General features: G+C 45.3%; 1 protein-coding gene across 2 annotated transcripts in view; it reads left to right on the forward strand.

The window, feature by feature from the left end:
* Positions 1-20,050, forward strand: part of LOC109904853 (membrane-associated phosphatidylinositol transfer protein 3) — a 125,562-nt gene that overhangs the window by 41,671 nt on the left and 63,841 nt on the right. For both annotated transcript variants that reach the window (XM_031790848.1, XM_031790849.1), the window contains exons 4-5: positions 4,900-4,970; positions 5,189-5,412. In XM_031790848.1, the coding sequence (XP_031646708.1) occupies positions 4,900-4,970; positions 5,189-5,412 (295 nt within the window). The remainder of the gene's footprint in view (positions 1-4,899; positions 4,971-5,188; positions 5,413-20,050) is intronic.

A 20,050-nucleotide genomic window follows, 5' to 3' on the forward strand; every position in this document is an offset into this window, starting at 1 on the left:
TCTCTCTAGCATTTCCTACACCCTGTAGCTAGCTGCTCTCTCTATCCCTACCTACACCCTGTAGCTAGCTGCTCTCTCTATCCCTACCTACGTCCTCTAGCTAGCTGCTCTCTCTATCCCTATCTACGTCCTCTAGCTAGCTGCTCTCTCTAGCCCTACCTACACCCTGTAGCTAGCTGCTCTCTCTAGCCCTACCTACACCCTGTAGCTAGCTGCTCTCAGACATGTACAAATGTAGTGGGAATAGCATCTTCTCCATCCTCATCTGTATTCTCCTCATTGCATCATTCTCGCCCCTGGCCAACCAAGTCCTTTTTTAAATACACTGCTACCCTAGCAGGCACAATCTCCCTTTTACGCTAATTCCTGTTGAATTACTTTTTCCATTTTTGCCTTATTGCTATTTCCCTCTTTAAACAGAAAATACTCAAAGCATGAGAGCTGGGGAGACAAAGACCTTCTCTGTCTGGAATAATAAAAGTGTGTCAAAAAAGAAAGGCAGAGCAGAGATAATGATAACAAGCGATAGAGTTTATAGCCTAGGCTATGTGGGCTATTGGATCACAGTATCGAATCGCAATACATATCAAATCGTGAGAATCGCAATATATATCAAATCGGCAGAATTATTAGATACTACTGCACAGTTGGAGTTAGGTAAGCATTTAGCTACACTCGCAATAACATCTGCTAAACATGTGTATGTGACCAATAACATTTGAATTGATTTGATGCATCGTGTAATATCACAGAGTGAGGTCCATGGCCATTCCCAGCCCTAATGAACAGACGAAGCTGGATGTTAGCATACCTCCACTGTTCCAGGGCCAGGTCAGAGGTCACAGCTCATACTGAAAACAAGCTTTCATTAGGATCAGTGTCCAAAATGGCACCCTATTCAATATAGTGCACTACTTTTGACCAGAGTCCTATGCAGGCCATAGTCATGAGTAGACAGTGCATATAGGGTGCCATTTCTGATGCAGACCCAGACTGGTTCCTAACCGTTTCTATCCATCACTAATTTTCCTAATTTGTACTCGTTCAATATATGGTTAATTAACAACGACATGCTCTGGAAAATGTATTACGTAACCTAGTTCATTGACTGTGGCAAACTGGCAATCATGTTAAGGAATCTAACTTTGTTAGAATTGATTGTGATTATATTGTGATGTCTGTCTGTGGTATTGGGAGGCTAGTGCATAGCTAGCATTCCCTGGCTGGACCAAGCTAAGTGAATGTAGTTAAGGTGCTTAGTGCTCTACACAAAACAGTGTTGGCATGCGATGAGTGAGTTGTCACAATGAATTCATACATTCCCTCCAGCACTAAGTGCCTTAGTCGTCAAGCAGGGCTCACCTTTAAGTGTTGTTCTGGCTAGGTTCTCTCAGGGTCTACCTCTCCAGTGAGGCCTCTCTAAGAGTTAGCCTCACAGTTCACAAACCCTCAGTCTAAGTGGAGCTGACATCACATAGCCCTGTTGGTGATATTTTGGGAAATATATTTTGTAGTGTGTACAACTTTTTTATTGGAAATCTGTATTCTGTCAACTCACTCTTTCTGTCTTTGGCCTCACAGCAACATGGCAACGTTAGGAGTCTCTCTCTCTCTCGCTCTCTCGCTTTCTCTCTCGCTCGCTCTCTCTGCTGCTTCTATCTAAGCTGATAGAAATCTGTCAGTGTGGCAGTAGTTGTAGGGCGAGAGTACTCTGCAATTGGCAGGGACAGGAGACATGGAATGACAACAACATGCCTTCATTGAATGTATGGAGGAATGACATTCTAAGACATAGTGGCCAAGACAGAACGGCACTGAGGGATCAGGACGCAAATCAATAATTCACCCTTCCTTCACAAGCTAGCACTGACATACTGCCAATATCCCTTCTCCCTGTTGCTTCTCTCTCTCTCCCAGTTTCTCTCTTCCTGCTGATCTCTTCTTCTACTGCTTTCTCTCTCTCTCTCTCTCTCTCTCTCTCTCTCTCTCTCTCTTATTTGTTTACAGTTTATTCACACTATTAAATATTAAACGAATATTGGTTATGGTTGTCCTACAGAACACTATTTCCATGATTCAATTTATTATACAGCATTTTACTAAATGAAAAATGTCCACATTTAGTACTAGCAAACAAACCAAATGTCAATTTTTTTTACTGCACTATTAAATGACTCAAGAGTCTGAATATGACGGCTTTGAGAGTGTGGTTGAGATGTCGTGGTGACAACAGACATTGCTTCTGAGTTCTGGCACCCTTAGCTCCTGACTTGGAGGAGTCTAGAGAGGGCTTTCTGGGCAAATGCATTAGTTTAGTGAGAGAGGCAGACAGTGACCATATGTGCCTCTGAGCCTTGTAATGCACATATTGATTGGCACAACACGAGAGAGGGACGGCGCTGTGAGAGAGAGTGAGGGAGAGATAAAAAGAAAGTTAAAAAGTTTAAGAAAGAGGGAGGGAGAGTTAGACTCTCTTGGTAACCTGGATGGATCCCCTGCTGTTAGCTAGGCTGTCAAGCTGCAGGAGAGGCTTACAGAGGACCACAGGAAACTGCTTTTCACCACTCAGCTTCCCTGTCACAAATAGGATTACGTCAATGCACTTCAACATAAAAAAAAAATGTCTTATTTATAGTAAAGTAGGCTTCTGTCTGTCTACATCCAGCTGTGCTTGTACTGTATGTAGCTTCCACTGACGCTTACACAAAAGCCTCCCCTGTCTATCAAGGCTATATTTTAGCATAGCTTTCAGGGTTGTACCTAATTGAAAATTCGTTCACCAATGTAAAAGCAAGTTGAAGATCACTAGGGACTGTGTGTTGGGTTCACTCAACCCATTCTGTTACTCCATGCTACTCAATAATTGAGAGGTTTGTTTTGGTTGCAATTAATGTTACGTAAGTAGCAGAAAGACTTCTTTGTAAATATGCAGAGAACCTCTGATCACACATTCATTTTAAATGTATGACTAATCTGGTACTGTGCTCTCTGTACTGGTCCAATGTTATTCCACCTCCCACTTACAAAGAAACTTCTCAATTGATTTGCTGTAGCTAAACTTTTGACCAGAATAGTGCAGTGGGTCTCCTGAGTGTTAAGTTGGAGGGGGAGGCAGGCAGGAGGCAAGAAGTGGCCGGAGACAAAGTGGCTGGCATGCAAGAAGACAGACAGGCAGGAATGTCAGGCAGGCAGGGTAGGAAAGGCTGTGGGCTGGGAGCTGACAGGCTGTGGGCTGGGAACTGACAGGCTGTGGGCTGGGAGCTAACAGGCTGTGGGCTGGGAACTGAAAGGCTGGGAGCTGACAGTCTGTGGGCTGGGAGCTGACAGTCTGTGGGCTGGGAGCTGACAGGCTGTGGGCAGGGAGCTGACAGGCTGTGGGCAGGGAGCTGACAGGTTGTGGGCAGGGAGCTGACAGGCTGTGGGCAGGGAGCTGACAGGTTGTGGGCTGGGAGCTGACAGGCTGTGGGCTGGGAACTTACAGGTTGTGGGCTGGGAGCTGACAGGTTGTGGGCAGGGAGCTGACAGGCTGTGGGCTGGGAGCTGACAGGCTGTGGGCTGAGAGCTGACAGGCTGTGGGCTGAGAGCTGACAGGCTGTGGGCAGGGAGCTGACAGGCTGTGGGCTGGGAGCTGACAGGCTGTGGGCTGAGAGCTGACAGGCTGTGGGCAGGGAGCTGACAGGTTGTGGGCTGGGAGCTGACAGGCTGTGGGCTGGGAACTTACAGGTTGTGGGCTGGGAGCTGACAGGTTGTGGGCTGGGAGCTGACAGGCTGTGGGCTGGGAGCTGACAGGCTGTGGGCTGAGAGCTGACAGGCTGTGGGCTGAGAGCTGACAGGCTGTGGGCAGGGAGCTGACAGGTTGTGGGCTGGGAGCTGACAGGCTGTGGGCTGAGAGCTGACAGGCTGTGGGCTGGGAGCTGACAGGTTGTGGGCTGGGAGCTGACATGCTGGGAGATGACAGGCTGTGGGCTGGGAACTGACAGGCTGTAAGTGTGTGAAAGCCTCCCCTGGCAGATGCTACCAGCCGGGGGAGAACAGATAAACAAGCAGTGAGTAAATCACAGAGCCGAGAGAGAGAGCTGGAGAGAGGGGGAGAGAGAGAGAGAGAGAGAGAGAGAGGGAGGGAGGGAGGGAGGGAGAGGAGCTCAGGAATAAGATGACAGAGCATGCAGAGGCTTCAGGGAGGATAATGAGTTTGGCCAGGAGCCAATGGCTTGCCACACTTCACACAGGAACACAGATAGACACACCGTACAGGTGGTTGGGAAAATAACCATAACTCTCCTTCGTCCTTCCTCCATCTTCCTCATCCCAAGGTGTATTTGCATTGTTTCGACTGTTTCTGACAAGCCAAGATCCAAAATATGACAGTGCCAGGCAGCTACGGTGATCGTGACAGAACCATATGTCTGGATATGGCAGGATTCTGTGTGATGAGTCAGTATTGACTTTTCTGGAGTATGTGCTTAGGAGAGTTGAGCTTAAGGGCGTGCAGTATTTGGGGCCCATCTCCCAGTTATGGAAGGAATAAAGAGAAAAGTTAAGGCTTTAGTAATACTGAAATTGGTTAGCTCCTGAGATCAATAATCATTCCGTTATCAGTGCATCTGTGTGAAGTGGCTTATGTAATGACTTTTCTCCCTCTCGCCATCATTTCTCACTCCTTTCTCTCGCTCTTCCTCTCTGTCTTTCCTTTCTTTATCTCTCTCACTCTCTTCCTCTCGCAATCTCTCCTTTCTGTATCTCTCTCTCTCTCTCTCACTCTCTTCCTCTCGCAATCTCTCCTTTCTGTATCTCTCTCTCTCTCTCTCTCTCTCTCTCTCTCTCTCTCTCTCTCTCTCTCTCTCTCTTTCTCTTTCTCTTTCTCTTTCTCTCTCTTTCTCCCTTATCTTAAATCTGTAGAGAGCCTGTATCGCCTGGGGCGTCCTCGCTGTGTCCCTCAGAGCAGCATTGACGGGTTAGAGGACATGGAGGTAGGAGAATCACAATATAAACACTGATATATAAATAACCAGCATAACTACTCTGGCTGCTCATGAGGTGTCTCTGTTATCTATAGTATATATGAATGCAGGTCCAGGACTCTTGGCCTATACCACTAATCCACTTCTCTCTCCTCTCCTTTCACATCCTCCTCTTTTCTACCTCCTTACCCCTCATTGGTTACTTCTTCCTCTTCTCCACTCTACAGAAGACCCAGTGTAAGACCCACGTGTTGCTGCTGGTGATGCATGGTGGGAACATCCTGGATACGGCAGGGGGAGACCCTGGCACCAAGGCTGGCGATGCTACCACGCTATCCTCCGTGCTGGAGAAGGTGGCTCGGGCACACTTCCAGGCCGCTGCAGAACATGTGATGATCAAGCTAGTGGCCTGCCCAGCTGTGTGTGCCGAGGCCTTCTCCCTCGTCTCCAAGTGAGTCAATCACACAACACGTCAAGGGGGGTAGAAATCTTGAAATTTCTAACATTTCTTAAATTTTCTGATTTAGATTTTTGCTTTCTGTTTGGCATTGAAGAGCAGTTTGTATTGGCCTTTCATCCCTTTCAGATTGTCTCAGCGCTGCCTCCCGTTGCTGAGCTGTATAGCTGAAACACAGTGGAGAATCATGATGGTTATAAAGCAATAGTAGCTTGTGATATGTGGGCTCTATTTGATAGCATTTCTATTGCGGTGAATTCACCCCCCTAGCAATTTAGTCTGACAGTCAGAATGACAGTGCACCGATTAGGCATGTTTGTCATTTTTAAGGAGGCATGGCAGAATAGCCAAGGGACCATTTCCAATTCACAGATCTCGGCCTCGGGAGTCAAATGAATCAACAGCGACGTTGGGCCAGAGATACCAGGCTGCCAATTCTGTTGATGGTTAAATTGGAAATGATATCGAGCAGGTAGCCATTAAGCAGAAGTTGCGATGTTAATTAGCATGCCACTGACATTTCCCAGCCTTTCGAGGCATGTGGAATACTAAACTCATAACCTTGATCTACCCCTGAAGCCCCCTGAAGAACCCTGAAGCACCCTGAAGAACCCTGAAGAACCCCGAAGCCCCTGAAGAACCCTGAAGCCCCTGAAGAACCCTGAAGCCCCTGAAGGCCCCTGAAGCACCCTGAAGAACCCTGAAGAACCCCGAAGCCCCTGAAGAACCCTGAAGCCCCTAGCTCTATTCAGCGGACAGAGAAAGAAAGATGAAACAGATGCCAGAGTGACTGGTTTGAACTGCATTAGTGTGGATGATCTAATGATCTGTTTACCTAATTAACGGCTGTTGTTTATTATTGGGCTCCTGTGCCTTTATCTGGTTGTGGAATAGAGGGAACTGAATTGAAGATGAGACGAATGTGGAAGCTGTTACCTCCAGAATAAGCTGCTGCCTGCTTGTCAATCTTGCCCCGTTCAATAAATCAGCTACAGTTACAGTAGTTACTGTGGCTGGCTGCATTGAAAGCAGATGATGATGGTGGCCTGCAAGTATTCAATCACACATGAGCTTAAAGAGGCGTTCACTCTCTTTGAATCCTCTTCTTTAAATCACATCCGTTAAGTAATGAAGACCTTGGCGAGGTGAGGACCAAAGGAATCTGCAGACTATCTTGAGTTTTTGCCCCATTTTGAGGAGGAACCCGAAGCAGCATCTCTCTGTTCTGTTCGGGTGATTGTAGGCAGTACTGTATGTGTCAGGCTGCTGGCTGTGCAGAGACTAATCTTTTCATGTCGCATTTAAAGCTGCCAGTCTTTCCGGGGGGAATCCTTTGAGACAAATGCATATATTGTCTTTGGTAGAATGTCACTTTGTTTTGCATAGCTCTTTTTCATTGATATGCCTGTGAGAATGTTTGTGTATATTTCCACTAATTGGTATGTGTTGACTGGGAGCTGGCAGACTGGGTTCTGAGATTGAGTCCCAAATGGCACCTTATTCCCCACATAGTGCACAACTTTAGATCAGTAGAGAATAGGGTGCCGTTCGGGACGCACCCTGAGATTTCCATCCGTCTGTCTGTCTGGTGTAGTGATTGCCGTTGGTGAGAGACAATGACTGGAGGCGAGAGCTTAAATAGATGTGAGGGCTGTGGTGTTTCCTCAGCAGCTTGACATCTTCCTGCCTGCCTCCCTGCATGGCACAGCAATGGCCAGGGATGAAATATTTAAAGGAACAACATCCCATGGGTCTCTACTGGGTGGCTGTGTGTGAGTTATTGCCACATTTCTCAATTGCTGCTCCATTTACACTCTTTGAAAGAAAGATGCTATCTAGGACCTAAAAAGAACCCTTTTTGGTTCCAGGTGAAAACATTTTGGTTCTAGGTATAACTCTTTTGGGTTTCGTGTAGAACCTTTCCATAGGGTTCTACGTGGAACCCAAAAGGGTTCTTCTACCTGGAACCCAAAATAACAATTTTTGGGTCCAGGTAAAATAACTATCTTATAGGGACAGCCGAAGAACCCTTTTGGAACACAGAAAAGAGGATCTGAACCAGTTGATTTATTTTCCTGCGACCAGACGCATTTCCTCTGTGACAGTTGAAGATATACAAAACATTGTCTACAGCTAAACTAATAAACAACTCAATCTCATGTGATGTTGGTCTTGTATTACTTTAGCTGAGGACAGGGCGGGACAGGGAGTTTGACCTGACAGTGACCCGAGGACAAGGAGACCACTCATTTTCTGTCCATTCACAGCACACACAACCAGGGAGCAGCAGCTCTCAGTCTACTCCGCACATCTCTGCCTAATTAAGCTCATATTGTGGTTTGCCTCTGCCTCTCCCCCTGCATCTCCCCTGCCTCTCCCTCTCCCTCTGCCCCTCCCCCTGCATCTCCCTCTGCCCCTCCCCCTGCATCTCCCTCTGCCCCTGCCTCTCCCTCTGCCCCTCCCTTTTCCCCTCCCTCTGCCCCTCCCTTTTCCCCTACCTCGGCCCCTCCCTCGGCCCCTCCCTCGGGCTCTCCCTCTCCTCCTGTCTATGTCTCTGCTTCTCCCTCGTTAGCTTTGTAAACTCTGTGCCCCGTCATTTTTTAATATTTAAATAGTTTTTATGGAACTTTTATTTAACTAGGCAAGCCAGTTAAGAACAAAATCTTATTTACAATGATGGCCTGCCCAGGCCAAACCCTAACCCGGACTACACTGGGGTAATTGTGCGCCGCCCTATAGGACTCCCAATTGCTTGCTGTAGGTTGAACACAACTGTAAGCCTACTTTTGTTAGAAGTGTTACACAGAGGCAGAGGCAGAGAGCGAGTAGCCAAGGAGCCCTTGTCTTCTTACAAATAGGCTCTCTGAAGGTCTGTTTTGCTTTGATGGCATACCACAGTATATCCTCAGCTTCTACCCCGGCTAGCATGAACACTCTCCTAATGAGATTGTGTGTGTCTGTGTGTCTGTGTGTGTGTGTGTGTTGTGTGTTTATGAGAAATTCTCATCTCACACACCAGAGATACTTTCTCATAGTGACTTGAAACCCATTGTCAAGACTTGAAACCCACTGTGCTCCTATAGGCTCTGCGTTCTTCCAAGAAATTAGATTGGTATAGCTGTGTATTCTACATCCAATTACAGTGAAACTCAGTAACAAAGCATTACCTGGACTCTATATCAGGTGAAGAATAAATATCCCACAGCATTACCAACAACATAAGTAGATGACTAATTATCCATCTCTAGAAATAAATAAAGAACAGGCTGACGAGAGAAGCTGGGTGGGTGGCTTTGTGTTGTCTTGTTGTGTCTAGATGGTCTTTGACCTTGGTTTTGGCCATGTAACTGCCTGTCCAGGGGTGTTATGGTAATATCTGTGTCCTGTGCCAGCAGCAGGGGGCTCTACAGGGCTCTGTTAACACGACAGGAACAGCATGACACAGTACAGCTATAGCAGTACATTACACAGGCCCTTGAGAGTGACCTACCTACCAGTGGAGGTCAGTGCCGTTTAAGATGAGGGAGGACCATTTATTTTTTTCATGAGCATGGTCTTATTTCTATTACAGCAAATTGGATGACTGTCATTTATATTCCATTCACCCAGTTCAATGTAACATCGATTAGGCTTAGGTTTAGGCTACTACATTATTCTGAAATTGCCCCTATAACCATCTTGAAGTTGCGACACATTCAATACCGCCTTGCACACACTCTTGCATGCACCTAGCTGATCTAGGGTGTAATCATTAGTCCCACAGTTGCAAACGAGAGTTTCTATTGGACAAATTCAGGTACATGTATGTTTATCTCTGTTTCGTTCCACTTGCTTCCGTTTAAGAAATGTTTTTCAGCAGAATCGGCAGAATAAATACACCCCTGGTCACGCGTAAACACTGTTCACATTCATAGCAGCCATGTTGTATTCCTTCTCACATCTATGCACTCGCTTCCTCTCACCTTTTCCCTTTGTTTGTGGACTTCAATGCACACATTAGCTGTATGTGACCAGGCAAAAAAACATTTCCAAGCCAAACCATGTCATAACTGCTACACACAGCCTACGTCGTTGTCACCATAACTAAAGTAATGTCATAGTCAACAAATCATCCCAGTGGCGCAGCGGTCTAAGGCACTGCATTCAGTGCAAGAAGCATCACTACAGTCCCAGGTTTGAATCCAGGCTGTATCACATCTGGCCTTGATTGGGAGTCCCATAGGGCGGCGCTTAATTGACCCAGCGTTGCCGGGGTAGGCCATCATTGTAAATAAGAATTTGTTCTTAACTGACTTGCCTGGTTAAATATATACAGTGGGGAGAACAAGTATTTGATACACTGCAGATTTTGCAGGTTTTCCTACTTACAAACCATGTAGAGGTCTGTAATTTTTTAATCATAGGTTCACTTCAACTGTGAGAGACGGAATCTAAAACAAAAATCTGGAAAATAACATTGTATGATTTTTAAGTAATTCATTTGCATTTTATTGCATGACATAAGTATTTGATACATCAGAAAAGCATAACTTAATATTTGGTACAGAAACCTTTGTTTGCAATTACAGAGATCATACGTTTCCTGTAGTTCTTGACCAGGTTTGCACACACTGCAGCAGGGATTTTGGCCCACTCCTCCATACAGACCTTCTCCAGATCCTTCAGGTTTCGGGGCTGTCGCTGGGCAATAGGGACTTTCAGCTCCCTCCAAAAATGTTCTATTGGGTTCAGGTCTGGAGACTGGCTAGGCCACTCCAGGACCTTGAGATGCTTCTTACGGAGCAACTCCTTAGCCACTCCTTGTCTGTGTGCTTCGGGTCCCAGCCACTACCCACCCAGCCACGACCCATCTTCAATGCTCTTACTGAGGGAAGGAGGTTGTTGGCCAAGATCTCGTGATACATGGCCCCATCCATCCTCCCCTCAATACGGTGCAGTCGTCCTGTCCCCTTTGCAGAAAAGCATCCCCAAAGAATGATGTTTCCCACCTCCATGCTTTACGGTTGAGATGGTGTTCTTGGGGTTGGAATCATCCTTCTTCTTCCTCCAAACACGGCAAGTGGTTTAGACCAAAAAGCTCTATTTTTGTCTCATCAGACCACATGACCTTCTCCCATTCCTCCTCTGGATCATCCAGATGGTCATTGGCAAACTTCAGACGGGCCTGGACATGCGCTGGCTTGAGCAGGGGGACCTTGCGTACGATGCAGGATTTTAATCCATGACAGCGTAGTGTGTTAATAATGGTTTTCTTTGAGACTGTGGTCCCAGCTCTCTTCAGGTCATTGACCAGGTCCTGCCGTGTAGTTCTGGGCTGATCCCTCACCTTCCTCATGATCATTGATGCCCCACAAGGTGAGATCTTGCATGCAGCCCCAGACCGAGGGTGATTGACCGTCATCTTGAACTTCTTCCATTTTCTAATAATTGCGCCAACAGTTGTTGCCTTCTCACCAAGCTGCTTGCCTATTGTCCTGTAGCCCATCCCAGCCTTGTGCAGGTCTACAATTTTATCCATGATGTCCTTACACAGCTCTCTGGTCTTGGCCATTGTGGAGTTGATTGAGTGTGTGGACAGGTGTCTTTTATACAGGTAACGAGTTCAAACAGGTGCAGTTAATACAGGTAATGAGTGAAGAACAGGAGGGCTTCTTAAAGAAAAACTAACAGGTCTGTGAGAACCAGAATTCTTACTGGTTGGTAGGTGATCAAATACTTATGTCATGCAATAAAATGCAAATGAATTACTTTAAAATCATACAATGTGATTTTGTGGATTTTTGTTTTAGATTCCGTCTCACAGTTGAAGTGTACCTATGATAAAAATTACAGACCTCTACATGCTTTGTAAGTAGGAAAACCTGCAAAATCCTGCTGAATTTGCTAGCTTAGTAAGTGATACTGAAGTGAAAAAAAATTGACAAAATCGCTCTCCAGCTCTCTCTTGCTTCTCCTTCATTTTGGAAAACATTGATTTGTTCAAAACTGTTAAACTATTGTCCTTCTCTCACTTTGAAGCAACTACTGACCAACATTTTATGCACTGCAGTGCTAGCTAGCTGTATCTTATGGGTCATTCCAATGAATCTGTGCCTTTTCTGTCCCAAGGATATTATATGCATAAATATGCATGAAAAGTATCTGTATAATACATTATATTATCAAGCAAAGTGTCCTGCTCTTTGTCCTGATTGCAATTTGAAGATACATCATGTAAAACCTCATAAAAACTACCTAGAACAATGACACATTTTGATTTGAGCCCATCCCCACTCTAACACTACACTTCACCATGAAATATAATGATTAGAATCATTCAGAAATCTTTTTTAAAATTATTATTGTGTGACTCTATTTCCAATTTAGACATAACATACATTTTCTCATTGGAAATTACTAATATGTTAGTTAAAATACACATTTTAGTCATGCCCCCAGGTTTTTACTCAGTCCTATTACCCTGACACATTCCCCCCTCTAAAAATGTGGGACATTCCACAAGTCACATGATCAACCGGAAGTAGCATCATTTGAGTCTCCAGAAGGTCATGGGAAGACCAAAAGTAAGTAAGTTTTCTCACTCTTTTTTCTGTATTTTGTATCATTTTGTAAGTATGATTGAGAATGTTTGTTTTTTAAAGATAGCACCTTCAAGTGGTTTACCAAAACTAAGTGTTATCGTGTTATTAGCATCGATGCCATGTGGCTACATTTCATATATTTGAAAATGCTATACTAAAAACTCAGTCCTGTTATTTTCAGTCCTGTTACTCATATGAAGGGTAACAGGAGTGAGAAGTTTGAATGAAATATTCATTTCAAATGTGTATCTGGTATATACATTGATTCATTATAATACTATTCTCTTGATTTAAATTTTCACAGTTGGAATTACTGAAGGTGTTTTCAGTTTTACAATGTGAACACATTACTTACAGGGAACCAATCGATGAAGTGCTTAACTATCGTAATTGTGATGTACTTGTGTGTTTTAGGCAAAACAATGAAGGGCTTAAAAGAAGGTGAAAGACAACAAACTGAAGAGCTACAAAAGCAGCTACAGACACAAACCTGAAAAAAAGGATGGGTATAAGGAAAAAATTATTCGTATGAAACAGAATAATCCATCTCCGCGTACAAAAATTGACAAACAAGAAGAACAGAAGAAAATCAAAAATCAGAAGAGGTTCCTTTTGAACACGATGAAAAATCTATGTGAAGTTTTTGGCAGAACATAATGGGTTGATCTCATACTCCCTCTTCTGCTCACTGCACCCCTTTTGGGTTGTTCACCCAAGTGACCGGGAGACTTGCATGTGCAAGCAGCACGGAAATCTCAGTTTTATCGTACAGAAACTGCACCACCTGAAGATCATCAACACTTTCAATCCTGATGAACTTCTAAAATCCATCACATGCAACATGATGTACATGTGCGGTGTGCAAGGACCTCTCTGGCCCCGTCTCAGGCCAATATATACAACGATAAGAATGAAGTTACTTATGTCCAGTGGGCAATTGTGGATAAGGAGCACAAGAATGACCCCAATGGCAGAACATCCACCATCAAATAAGAGTTCCAGACCACCCAAGAGCAACTGCTGGAACAGCTGAACCTGATGCTGCGCAAGTTTAAGAGGCACACTTACAACATCAAGAATCAGTTTACCCACTACAGGGCACTGAAACAAGGCTTGAAAGCACATGAATGCTTAATTCATCTGGACTTTTCCGAAAATGACCTCTATAAGTACAGAAATACAGACGGTCCACTTCAGAGCATCACACCATCAGGCAACATTGCACACAGGTGTGCTTTATGTGCATACCACCCCTCGACCGGTGTCCTTCTGCACAGTGTCCCCCTCCAGACAGAAGGGCCCACCAGCAATCTGGCAGCACTTATCACCAGTGCTTGATTATGTGTAGAGTACACATCCAGAGGTCTCCACAGTCCATTTTTACAGTGATGGCCCTTGAACTCAGCATAAGCAGCGAGGGAATTTTTTTCCTGTTTTGTACTCAGCTGTTCAGAAGAGGATTCACTGCTGGATCGTGGAATTTCTTTGAGGCAAGCCCCGGAAAGGGTGCCCCGGATGGAGTGGTAGGGCCCTGAAGAGGATGGCTGATTGTCTTGACAGCAAGGTGACAGATATCCCTGATGCTTCAAAGCTGTTTTCTGTGTTGAGCAAGACAGATACAGCAATCAAGTTGTTTTTGTGGAAGAGGAAGCAGTCAACAGAGCAGTGTCAGAGATGCCCAAGGATGTGCCACTAGTTCCATCTACGATGAAGATGCATCAGGCAGTAACCCTAGGCCATGGAGAGCTGACCTACAGGGACGTCAGCTGTTTGTTCACAGCAAGACAACATCTGAACTGTGAGTGCTTTAATGCAAAGCATTTCACATTTAATCAACAGAAGGCTCCCACGACCACAGAAAATCAGTGGCAAAGTCCTGGTTGTTGGCAAATGGTGTGTGCTGAAGTACGACGGTCAACGGTACCCTGGCATCATCACAGACAAACACACACTGTTTGTTGTATGAAAAGGATAGGGGCCAACAGGTTTTGCTGGCCAGACCGCGAAGACATCCTTTGGTCCTGTGTACCATTCCACCAGAGAGGCAAGTCACTGCTCGTTACATGGAAACTGACAACGAAGTCTGGGCCAAACTAGAGATTGTTTTTGATCATTCATTTATTGCAGTTCTATATTAAATAAAATTGTATGTCGTGTTTACAAGTGAATGTTGTGTTTTATATGTATTTTCAAGTTAATATTAGGTACTGGCAGTCAATGTAGAGATCTGAGGATCTGTTTAATATGCTCATCTTTTTGTATTTGTTGTCTTTCTTGCCTTTTGTAGAGGAAGATGGAGAACCCATACTATGCAGAGGCAGGAGCCAGACACACATGCTGCAGGGGAGGAGCAATACTCACACCTTCTCTCTCCCACCCCACCCCACACACACAAGCACACGTTCACATCCACGCACACACAATTGTTACAGCTTTTATGTTGCTATTTAGACTAAGATATTTTTTGCAAAATATAATGACCTCTGTTTTATATTTGTTTAATTGAAGGAAGTTCTGTGACATCCAGTTATTCTCACACACACAAACACTCATTCCTGTGACTCAGTGCTCATTCCTGTGACTCAGTGCTCATTCCTGTGACTCAGTGCTCATTCCTGTTACTCAGTGCTCATTCCTGTTACTCAGTGCTCATTCCTGTTACTCAGTGCTCATTCCTGTTACTCAGTGCTCATTCCTGTTACTCAGTGCTCATTCCTGTTACTCGGTGCTCATTCCTGTGACTCGGTGCTCATTCCTGTGACTCGGTGCTCATTCCTGTGACTCAGTGCTCATTCCTGTGACTCAGTGCTCATTCCTGTGACTCAGTGCTCATTCCTGTGACTCGGTGCTCATTCCTGTGACTCGGTGCTCATTCCTGTGACTCGGTGCTCATTCCAGTGACTCGGTGCTCATTCCTGTGACTCGGTGCTCATTCCTGTGACTCAGTGCTCATTCCTGTGACTCAGTGCTCATTCCTGTGACTCAGTGCTCATTCCTGTGACTCAGTGCTCATTCCTGTGACTCAGTGCTCATTCCTGTGACTCAGTGCTCATTCCTGTGACTCAGTGCTCATTCCTGTGACTCGGTGCTCATTCCTGTGACTCAGTGCTCATTCCTGTGACTCAGTGCTCATTCCTGTGACTCAGTGCTCATTCCTGTTACTCAGTGCTCATTCCTGTGACCCAGAGCTCATTCCTGTGACCCAGAGCTCATTCCTGTGACCCAGAGCTCATTCCTGTGACCCAGAGCTCATTCCTGTGACCCAGAGCTCATTCCTGTGACCCAGAGCTCATTCCTGTTACTCAGTGCTCATTCCTGTTACTCAGCGCTCATTCCTGTTACTCAGTGCTCATTCCTGTTACTCAGTGCTCATTCCTGTTACTCAGTGCTCATTCCTGTGACCCAGAGCTCATTCCTGTGACCCAGAGCTCATTCCTGTTACTCAGTGCTCATTCCTGTGACCCAGTGCTCATTCCTGTGACCCAGTGCTCATTCCTGTGACCCAGAGCTCATTCCTGTTACTCAGTGCTCATTCCTGTGACCCAGTGCTCATTCCTGTGACCCAGTGCTCATTCCTGTGACCCAGTGCTCATTCCTGTGACCCAGTGCTCATTCCTGTGACTCAGTGCTCATTCCTGTTACTTAGTGCTCATTCCTGTTACTCAGTGCTCATTCCTGTTACTCAGTGCTCATTCCTGTGACTCAGTGCTCATTCCTGTGACTCAGTGCTCATTCCTGTGACCGCACTGCTCATTCCTGTGACTCGGTGCTCATTCCTGTGACTCGGTGCTCATTCCTGTGACTCGGTGCTCATTCCTGTGACTCGGTGCTCATTCCTGTGACTCGGTGCTCATTCCTGTGACTCGGTGCTCATTCCTGTGACTCGGTGCTCATTCCTGTTACTCAGTGCTCATTCCTGTTACTCAGTGCTCATTCCTGTTACTCAGTGCTCATTCCTGTGACCCAGTGCTCATTCCTGTTACTCAGTGCTCATTCCTGTTACTCAGTGCTCATTCCTGTTACTCAGTGCTCATTCCTGTGACCCAGTGCTCATTCCTGTGACCCAGTGCTCATTCCTGTTACTCAGTGCTCATTCCTGTGACCCAGTGCTCATTCCTGTGACCCAGTGCTCATTCCTGTGACCCAGTGCTCATTCCTGTGACCCAGTGCTCATTCCTGTGACCCAGTGCTCATTCCTGTTACTTCATTGTGTTTTATTAAAACAAATAAAGATAAACCACTTATTTTTCAATTATGTTTGGTCTATCCTTTAAACAATTGTTTGAAACATCACATTATATATTTGTTTTATAAAATTGAGGTTGGGGTCTCCCTTAAAAATTAAAAATGGCTTTGTGTTTAAAAAAAAACACATTTCGCCTGCATATGTTGTGACTTGTAGCTACAGATCTATATATTTAATAACATGTAACCAATTATTTATTTAAAATACCCACTTTATTGAGGGGAAAACAAAGCAACTAGTGGGCATGACTTTTAATTGATATTTAAACAGACTTTTGGTAACAGGACTGAGAAAAATGCAACCATCTTCCATTTCGAAGCCTTGTAAAAAAAATCATACATTTGCCTAAGATTGACCATTACACATTTTGAATAGTTAAACATGTGTGCTATTAGATACAGTGCTGAAAAAAGATAAAGAATTAAGTTTAATTTTGAAAAGTTCCAACATTCAAATGGCACCGATTTGGCGGAATGGCCCTTATGCTTTCCGGCGAAGTCGGTCTCTCTCCTTGTTCGGGCGGCGGTCGACGGCACCGGATTTCTAGCCACCGCCAATCCACTTTTCATTTTCCATTTGTTCTGTCTTTGTCTTTCACACCTGGCTTCACTCAACCAATTACTTGTTTATTATTTAACCCTCTGTTCCCCATGTTTTGTTTGTGAGTGATTGTTCTTTGTACATCGGTCCGTTTTTATGGGCTCGCTATGTTGCTTTGCATTTTAAAATTTTTGAGTAAAGTACTTTGATTACTCATATCTGCTGTCCTGTCCTTTACATGGGTAGACATGTCAGTTCATGCTGCAAGAGTTATGATAGGTTGGAGGATGTCCTCCAGAAGTTGTCATAATTACTGTGAAAGTCTATGGAAGGGGGTGAAAACCATGAGCCTCCTAGGTTTTGTATTGAAGTCAATGTACCAGAGGAGGACATAAGCTAGCTGTCCTCTGGCTACACCATGGTGCTACCCTACAGAGTGCTGCTGAGGCTACTGTAGACCTACATTGCAAAACAGTGTTTAAATAAATGATTTGGTGACATGAATACATTTAGTATAGTTTTATCTAAAAAGGATAACTTTAAAAAGAAAATGTTTTATAATTTACATTTTTATGAAATTCACCGAGGAGGATGGTCCTCTCCTTCTTCCTCTGAGGAGCCTCCACTGATATATACTGCAGTAATGCTGTTACAGTGTAAGTACTTACAGTACTCAGCTTTAAAAGCAGACAGTCGGCCATTCTGGGGTCAGATACATTCTAGTCAAATGGCAGTTTTTACCTGGAACATTGCCTAACTGTACCTGTGAAATAACTGAACAGAAAACAGTCGCTATCACCTACATTTTTTATTTTTATTTTTATTTCACCTTTATTTAACCAGGTAGGCTAGTTGAGAACAAGTTCTCATTTGCAACTGCGACCTGGCCAAGATAAAGCATAGCAGTGTGAGCATACAACAAAGAGTTACACATGGAGTAAACAATTAACAAGTCAATAACACAGTAGAAAACGAAGGGGGGGTCTATATACAATGTGTGCAAAAGGCATGAGGAGGTAGGCAAATAATTACAATTTTGCAGATTAACACTGGAGTGATAAAAGATCAGATGGTCATGTACAGGTAGAGATATTGGTGTGCAGAAGAGCAGAAAAGTAAATAAATAGAAACAGTACGGGGATGAGGTAGGTGAAAAGGGTGGGCTATTTACCAAGACTATGTACAGCTGCAGCGATCGGTTAGCTGCTCAGATAGCTGATGTTTGAAGTTGGTGAGGGAGATAAAAGTCTCCAACTTCAGCGATTTTTGCAATTCGTTCCAGTCACAGGCAGCAGAGTACTGGAACGAAAGGCGGCCAAATGAGGTGTTGGCTTTAGGGATGATCAGTGAGATACACCTGCTGGAGCGCGTGCTACGGATGGGTGTTGCCATCGTGACCAGTGAGCTGAGATAAGGCGGAGCTTTACCTAGCATAGACTTGTAGATGACCTGGAGCCAGTGGGTCTGGCGACGAATATGTAGCGAGGGCCAGCCGACTAGAGCATACAAGTCGCAGTGGTGGGTAGTATAAGGTGCTTTAGTGACAAAACGGATGGCACTGTGATAGACTGCATCCAGTTTGCTGAGTAGAGTGTTGGAAGCCATTTTGTAGATGACATCGCCGAAGTCGAGGATCGGTAGGATAGTCAGTTTTACTAGGGTAAGCTTGGCGGCTTGAGTGAAGGAGGCTTTGTTGCGGAATAGAAAGCCGACTCTTGATTTGATTTTCGATTGGAGATGTTTGATATGAGTCTGGAAGGAGAGTTTGCAGTCTAGCCAGACACCTAGGTACTTATAGACGTCCACATATTCTAGGTCGGAACCATCCAGGGTGGTGATGCTAGTCGGGCATGCAGGTGCAGGCAGCGACCGGTTGAAAAGCATGCATTTGGTCTTACTAGCGTTTAAGAGCAGTTGGAGGCCACGGAAGGAGTGTTGTATGGCATTGAAGCTTGTTTGGAGGTTAGATAGCACAGTGTCCAAAGACGGGCCGAAAGTATATAGAATGGTGTCGTCTGCGTAGAGGTGGATCAGGGAATCGCCCGCAGCAAGAGCAACATCATTGATATACACAGAGAAAAGAGTCGGCCCGAGAATTGAACCCTGTGGCACCCCCATAGAGACTGCCAGAGGACCGGACAGCATGCCCTCCGATTTGACACACTGAACTCTGTCTGCAAAGTAATTGGTGAACCAGGCAAGGCAGTCATCCGAAAAACCGAGGCTACTGAGTCTGCCGATAAGAATATGGTGATTGACAGAGTCGAAAGCCTTGGCGAGGTCGATGAAGACGGCTGCACAGTACTGTCTTTTATCGATGGCGGTTATGATGTCGTTTAGTACCTTGAGTGTGGCTGAGGTGCACCCATGACCGGCTCGGAAACCAGATTGCACAGCGGAGAAGGTACGGTGGGATTCGAGATGGTCAGTGACCTGTTTGTTGACTTGGCTTTCGAAGACCTTAGATAGGCAGGGCAGGATGGATATAGGTCTGTAACAGTTTGGGTCCAGGGTGTCTCCCCCTTTGAAGAGGGGGATGACTGCGGCAGCTTTCCAATCCTTGGGGATCTCAGACGAGATGAAAGAGAGGTTGAACAGGCTGGTAATAGGGGTTGCGACAATGGTGGCAGATAGTTTCAGAAATAGAGGGTCCAGATTGTCAAGCCCAGCTGATTTGTACGGGTCCAGGTTTTGCAGCTCTTTCAGAACATCTGCTATCTGGATTTGGGTAAAGGAGAACCTGGAGAGGCTTGGGCGAGGAGCTGCGGGGGGGGCGGAGCTGTTGGCCGAGGTTGAAGTAGCCAGGCGGAAGGCATGGCCAGCCGTTGAGAAATGCTTATTGAAGTTTTCGATAATCATGGATTTATCAGTGGTGACCGTGTTACCTAGCCTCAGTGCAGTGGGCAGCTGGGAGGAGGTGCTCTTGTTCTCCATGGACTTCACAGTGTCCCAGAACTTTTTGGAGTTGGAGCTACAGGATGCAAACTTCTGCCTGAAGAAGCTGGCCTTAGCTTTCCTGACTGACTGCGTGTATTGGTTCCGGACTTCCCTGAACAGTTGCATATCACGGGGACTATTCGATGCTATTGCAGTCCGCCACAGGATGTTTTTGTGCTGGTCGAGGGCAGTCAGGTCTGGGGTGAACCAAGGGCTGTATCTGTTCTTAGTTCTGCATTTTTTGAACGGAGCATGCTTATCTAAAATGGTGAGGAAGTTACTTTTAAAGAATGACCAGGCATCCTCAACTGACGGGATGAGGTCAATG

Source organism: Oncorhynchus kisutch, linkage group LG15 (assembly GCF_002021735.2).
Source record: "Oncorhynchus kisutch isolate 150728-3 linkage group LG15, Okis_V2, whole genome shotgun sequence".
NCBI classification, from domain to species: domain Eukaryota; kingdom Metazoa; phylum Chordata; class Actinopteri; order Salmoniformes; family Salmonidae; genus Oncorhynchus; species Oncorhynchus kisutch.